A 6,985-nucleotide genomic window follows, 5' to 3' on the forward strand; every position below is an offset into this window, starting at 1 on the left:
TTGGTTTGGTATTTGCAACTATTTTCCAGGTGATGTATACTTGCCTGCGTACACTGGTTTATATTGTTAGAAATAAACAGAGACCTTATGTTATGCCTATTGTGATTGTGTACAAAAGCCCCACAGTGCTCTTGGGTGATCAGTGAAGCTTGAATCTCCTTCTATTTACTGTATGGTCACTGTCAGTTCAATGAACTGCCTTCTTGTTCTCCACCATTGTCCCACACTCCCTTAAACATTTGTCACTGAAGTGCCTCCAAAGACAAATAAACTGTCACCGAGAATTCAAACCTGGTAACTGGGAAGAAAAGGGGCACAAGGAGACCCAGTGGATTATTTTACATGAAATTGAAGGGGGATGGAGAGAGAGCGAGAGAGCAACAGAGGGAACCTTTCCTTCCCCAACTCATTTTGTCAGAGGTGGGCCGAGGCTTGTAAATATTTTGAAAATCTTGGAAAAGTCAAAGGTTTCCGTCTCCTTTCTTGAAAAGCACATTGCCCTCCTGGCAAGTCTCACCTGCTTTGCAGAATACAAAGTCAACTATGGGACCGAAAGGCTTGTGAGAATGGAAACCAATGTGTCATCTCAGAAATGCTTGAGAAGCAGAAAGGGTGTGTGTGTCCTTTTTGGTACGGACAGTTATTTCTTCAGCGGGGAAAGAGAATCCTCTCTAATGATGCTTAGAAGTTCGTTTTTAAAACCCTTTATAATTGCTATTAAGGAAAGGTAAGTTGTGGCAGATGCCAGTGTCTAATAGAGACATTGCAGTGTTGAATTAAGAGTGTGGATCCCTTCAGGATACAGGCCCGTGAATTCCTCAATAACCTTGATCCATTTTTGTTGGTCAGTTATGGATGGAACAGAGAAAGAGCAGCTGTGTGCCAACGGCCAACTTCTACATCCAAATGCTCCAGGAAATATACTACAGAGGTGACACAAACACAGAAAGCTTTGCATTCCCAACCCAACACCAAGATCAGGGTCAATGACTTCAGGCAGCTGCTTTTGACAGGAGCTTCGCTTCTCAAATCAAAGTCTTCTTGTGTCTATTGGAGCAGTTTGTTATCGGTCCTTTCCTGTGTTTCTGTATTACTTACTCCTTCCTGGATGAGGAATGGACCCTAAACATATCTCCCCACTGCCAGGGATGAGTTGGCATTGAATCAGATCCAGAAGAGGGGATAAAACACGATTAAAATATGATTGACCGCAATCCAGGGAGAACACCAGATTGCATCCTTAGAGGACTACAAACTCAGTAATTAAGGCATCCAATTCATTTCACTGTTCTTTGTTCTTCACATAAAAGTAACCATTTCAGTTGTAACAATAGGTTTATTCAAGTTAACCTCAGCAACAAATTTAGATCATACTTGCAGAATTGTTATATGATATCTCAGCTTCCTTGGTGGTGGCTGTTTTTGAGGGGGGGGGAACTCATAAGGTTTTGTGAACTGATGGGGAAATTGAACAAGTGATCTAGCAGAAATGGTGAAAGGCATGGTGGGAAGAACAGATCTTATATAAGGAAATTGACTGTTTTGCTAATTGCCTCTAAACAAGTAGCAAGCCTGTTTTTTATCTTTGCTTGGGGTTTTAAAAAGCCAAGCAAGTTAACTAAGAAAAAATGACAGTCCTTGCTGATTTTCTCCCCTACCCAAAGTCAAGGTTTATTTGTTGTGGCTTTTAATCTTCTGACTTGTCTTCCAATCACAGCGTTGAAAAAGAAAAGTTTTAAACAAACAGAAGGGATACAAGATAAATAAACTCTTCTCTTTTTCTAAAAGCAAGTGCCTAGCTTGGCACAGTTCAAGCTCAATCCCCTGGAGGGAGGACTGAGCGCTCTCTTTTGTGTTAATGTTTAAAAGATTTCCAAATGCCGGAGTTTATTCCAACTGCAAACATTTCTATTTACAAGGTCAATTGTATCAGCACTCGAGACAGCTTAAGAGCGTAATTATTTATCTAAGGGCGTTTGAGTGTAGATCAGTAGCTCTGGCAGAAAACCAGCCATCAGCAGGCTGCAAAACAACCGCGCAGGCCAGTATCAGACAAGGGCTTGTCATTGTTGGTCACACATGCTTATTTATGTCTGCCCTCTTCAGCACGGAAGGTGAGTTGGTATGCAAAGTGCCCTCAATTCGGCATCAAATGCAAGCATTTGAAGGATATGCCCCCTTAATGTGTTACTAGCGCTCCTGGAATGTGACCTCCTTCAGTAATGAAGGACTGCAAGCAAGAGACTTGTGTACTAGCACAGGGCTTTCTATGAAACTGGCCTTCACTCCTTCAAAGAGGAAGCTGTGGCAACAGCATCATATTTCTGTGGAAAGACAAAAAGCATCAGTGGAATTGTCCTCCCCAGCTTTAACTATCTCATTGTCCTACCAATGCAGCTCAAGACTTATAAATCTACCACTGGGAATGTTTTCAAAGGGACACTGACTTCTTCCAACTAATTATTCACTAAAATAGAGTACGCCATTACCAACAACTACAAAAGTGATAGCTAGGATAGCTCCAGTTGCTCATATGCAAGAGAGTCTCACAGAATTCCATGGGCTTACTTCAGTGTAAGGGTTTTGAGGAATGCAACCATACATTAACTACTTGCATGTGTGTTCCCATTGCCTCTAAACTATCTCAAGAGCAGTGCAGTATCTAGAAAACAACTTCACCAGATATATATTCTTTAAAAATCTCTCTTTACTAATTTACACATAAAAATACACAGGCAATAGATACTTAAGACATGGGACCTTTTCACACATTCTATAAAAATACAATGTTCAAGGCAGCTCGGAGAGGCATTTATACAATTCTACAAAGTTCATAAAGTCTCTCCAAACAATACAGATGTTAACTTCAAATCTATAAAATACACTGTACATTTGATCTAGCATTTTTCCATGGGAATTACTGTTTCTTGTATCCCTTTACATATCAAATGAGATCTGTACCTTTGCAACAAAAGAATAGCAGATGCATTTATCTTGCATTTGGGGTGCATTTAAATCTTTAATTTCTTAAAAAATAAATTATTCCCAAGTATACAATTTATAAATTTCTATATACATGCGAAAACGACTGGTAACAAATCCCAGTTTTAAATACATTTTATATAAGATTTACCAGAGGTCAGCCCCCTGATAGGATTAGAGGCAATATAACTTTTCGTGATGTTTGCAGATACAAGTTCTTGAATTTTAAAAGCGTCTTTTGAAGATGGCAGTGCAGAGCTCTTTTAAGACAATGGTTGCATTGTTCGATGTAGCCAACAAATCAGCATATTTTTTTTTCTACTAGGTTGAGGCAAGAGAAAATTGCTCATGAATTGTATTGCATTGCATTGCAATTCTGAGTGCTGCAAGGGCCACTTTGAACATTATGGGGTAGGGGATTCCTTGTAGGAGAAAGCATGAAAACAATGTGTGAAGTTCATACACACACCTATTTTACTGGAAAACCACAACTATAGCTTCCCAGCATACATGCACCATGAAAAATAAAGCATGTGCAATCCTCACACGTGACAAAAAACTACACGGGGTTTCCATACCTTAACACAGAATAAAGTCCCTACCATTAATGTTCAAAACAACCCTGAGAAATGGTGTTTGGAAAACCCTCACATATGCTCAAGTCTCCTCCACTCAAGCACACACCCAGTTAACAGGAATCAAAGTTTGCATCTTCTTCTTTTAGGCATCATGATGAATGCTGTGAATGGGAGGAGAGAAAGGACTCCATTTCAAGATGCTGGCTAGCTCTAGGGAAGAAGCCTAACTCTTTCTTACCTTCATGTCTGCAGCTTGGGGAGGGGGGGGAGTGGAGAGCCTACATTTGCTATTTGCAAGTTGTTTTCGTGGTGTGATGACCCACACTACACAATTATTGTGAATTCATTTTCCTGCTTCTAAGGAGCCGAGTAGCAACAACTTGCATAGTGCAGTGAATCACGCCTTTCCCCTGACATGGCTGTATGCAGGGGCAAAGCGTGTGTGGGGAGGGGAACAAACCATTATACACACTACTGCTACTTACTTTCCTGCATGCACAGGGGAAAGATTAGGAAGCTGCAACTGGTAGTGATTTGTACACAGGGGAGAAAGGACTGCACAATCTTTGTATGTGACAGGAATATCCAGGTTGCTTCATACAGCCCCGCAGGCGGAAAAATGCCAGGAGTAAAACATCTGTAAGGCTGCAGTCCTAAGCACGCTTATTTGGACCTGCACGGAACACTTGGAACCAAAAGTAACAAATACCACAATTCAGGGGTCTGATGTACAAACAGTGGCTAAACGTTTGCAAAAAAAAGGATTCGGATTCAATGGCCCTATCCCTTTCAAATATAATTTTAGAAATGGGAGGGGGAGAATGCCCAGATACAGAGAGATGAGGACAGGAGGAAGGAGTGACCACAGCGCAAAGAAACCATAATATCCAGCCCAGCATCTGTTCCAACGAGTCAGGCAAGGCAACAGGCCCCAGTGAGGGCACGGCGGGGATCCCCATCAAAACCAAAGGCATACTGGAGGTGCAGAATAAGGCACACCGCTTGAATACAAGGCTCGGGGGGGGGGGAGAGAAGAGAGGCCCCTCTGCCTGGGGCGAGTTCAGAGTCCCCGGTCTCTGCAGGGCCGCTGCTGGGGGTGAGGCTCTCCTTTCTCCGTGCCCAAGCCCCGTCCTCCCGGAGCCAGGGCCGTGGGGCGAGCGCAGGCTCCTTCCCTCCCTCTCCGCGACCCGGCCCGGCCTCCTCGAGCGCCCCTCACGAGCGCCGGGCTGGAAATGGCTACGAGAGCAGCAGCAGCAGCAGCAGCAAAATGGAGGCCGTGGCGCCAAGCGTCCAGGGAGCCGCGCGCGCCGGGCAGCCGTCCTTGGGCTTCCTGGGCGAGGCGGCTTCGGAGCCGGCTCCGGCCACGGCCGCCACGTCGTCCAGGTCGTCCCTTCCGCGCGGCGCCAGCTCTTCGTCGTACTCCTCTTCCCAGTAGTCGTCCATGGCGCCGTCGGAGGCGCCGCTGCTGCCGGGCCCCACGGCGTCGGCGCCGAAGCAGAGGCGCGCCATGTTCTCCTTGACGGACTCGCAGATGGGCCGCTCGAGGCCGTCGCACACGCAGTCGTTGAGCAGCAGCGCCTTGGGCACGGCCAGCATGTCCTCGATGACGGCGCGGCAGTCCTCGGTGCAGCGCACGCCGTTGAAGACCTTCCCGCAGTAGGTCATGTAGCGGCCCAGCGCCGCGCTGCAGCGGCTGTCCCAGTCGCAGCGCCGACGCGCCTCCGTGCAGCCGATCACGCCGCCCGCCCCGACGCCGCCGCCTCCTCCTCCACCTCCGCTGGTCCGAGGCAGGCAGGGCTCGATGGCGCGCTTGGTGGCGCGGCAGTTCTCGTCCTGGTCGCAGTCGCAGTCCTCCAGCGCCGGGCCCCGCCTGGTGTGGTTGAGCTGGATGAGCGCCGAGATGCAGTGGCTCGGGCACCGCCGCCTACTGGACGGCGACGCTGCAGCAGCGCCCGCGCCGTCCCCCGCGGCCATCAGCACCGGCGCGCACGCCTCGGCGTACTGGTTGTACGCGTAGCTGCAGTCGGGCTCTTCCTGGCACTGCAGCATCGCCTGCCAGCAGATCAAGCGCCGGCCGTCAGCCCCCGGCGGAGGGGCCGCGGCGACCAGCAGCAGCAGCAGCAGCCCCAGTCGCAGCGCCACGGCGCCGGGCAGCGGGAGCAGCGCCGCCCGCCAGCGCCGCCCGCCTGCTGCTGCTGCTGCTCCTCCTCCTGGCCGGGCTGCCACCATCGCGGCCGGCGGCAGGACAATCGCGGGCGGGAGGCGGACGACGAGGGCGAGCGGGAGGCGCTGGGGGTGGGGTCGCAGCCGCCGGTGGGAAAGTTGGCCCAAGTCGTCCTGCGCGCTGTGGGCATGAGGGTCCCGCTCATCAATCCATCCGCGCGGCGCCCCGGCTCGGCCTGCGATCCCTCCGTCGGCGGAGAAGCGGCGCCTTTTCTTGCCGCCGCCGCCGCGCGCAGCAGCAGCAGCCTCCGCCCCCTCCTCCCGGGCTGGCGAGGCCGCGAGGCGGTCAGTGGAGCCTGGGGCTGCGGGGCCGGGGGCTCCCTGCTGAGCTCATGCCGCCGCCGCCGCCGCCTCCTCGCTCCCGCCGATCTCCTTTCTTCGCTCTCAGCGCTCGGCGGGCAGCATCGCCGTGCATGCCAGGTCGCTGGGGCAGCCGCCGTCGCCGGGCGCCCGGTGCGCGCCGCGAGCCTCCTTCCTCGCCCGGCGAGCGGGAGGCTGCACAAGAAAGAGCCGCCGGGCTCGCGCTTCCTCTCTCCGGGATGCGGCTGTTGCTGCTGCCGCCGAGCCGTTTCTCTCCGGCGGATCCGTCTGCGGAGCTGTTTTCTTTCGCGAGGCTTTAAATACAAAAGTGCCCTCCAAGCTGCCGCCGCCGCCGCCGCAGCAGCAGCGTGCTCTGATCAGCCCTCATTATGCATGCATGGAAAAGCAAACAAACAAAAAAAAATTAGCAACGCTTCTTCTCCTTTTACACATCCCCCCCTCCGGAGGAGCTCCCTGGCTGGCTCGCTCCTTCTCCTTTTCTCCACTTTTTCTTTCCCCCTGCCGTTGCTCGGCCCCTTTTCCTCGCTCCGCGACTTGCTATTGGTCCGGGCTGTTGTTGAAACTCCCCCCCCCTCCTTTCTTTTACGATCTGCTGGAGAAAGGGGGAGGGTGCGGGGCGGGGGGCTAGTGGGCAGCTCACATTCAAAGCTTGAAAGGAAAGGCTTAAAGAGATTGACAGCAGCCCCCGAGGAGCCCCTCCTCCCATTTAGGAGGCTTCTCCAGGCAGCTTAACTTGCAGCGCTCTCAAAGCAGAAAGCAGAAACTTTGCAGTTGTTTGCAGCGGGCAGAAAGGGCTGCTGCTCGATTGACGGTTTGGTTTTGTTCCGCTGGCGGGTTTTTTAGGCAGAACGTGGCTCTGAAAAGTTTCTCCGTGTGGTGGA

The 6,985-nt window shown here is 51.0% G+C and overlaps 1 protein-coding gene across 1 annotated transcript; it reads right to left on the reverse strand.

Annotated features, from left to right (window-relative positions):
- Positions 1-2,689: 2,689 nt before the first annotated feature.
- Positions 2,690-6,596, reverse strand: GAS1 (growth arrest specific 1). Its single transcript, XM_083702129.1, has one exon. It carries the CDS (start codon positions 5,787-5,789, stop codon positions 4,797-4,799), a length of 993 nt encoding a protein of 330 aa, XP_083558255.1. The 5' UTR covers positions 5,790-6,596; the 3' UTR covers positions 2,690-4,796.
- Between the last annotated feature and the right edge of the window lie 389 nt (positions 6,597-6,985).

The sequence above is a fragment of the Podarcis gaigeae genome, assembly GCF_964106915.1.
Source record: "Podarcis gaigeae genome assembly, chromosome: 11".
In the NCBI taxonomy this organism is placed as follows: Eukaryota; Metazoa; Chordata; class Lepidosauria; order Squamata; family Lacertidae; genus Podarcis; species Podarcis gaigeae.

Bases quoted from the DNA above. Each gene is read 5' to 3' on its own strand.
- GAS1 (XM_083702129.1), bottom strand. From the start codon at position 5,789: ATGGTGGCAGCCCGGCCAGGAGGAGGAGCAGCAGCAGCAGCAGGCGGG.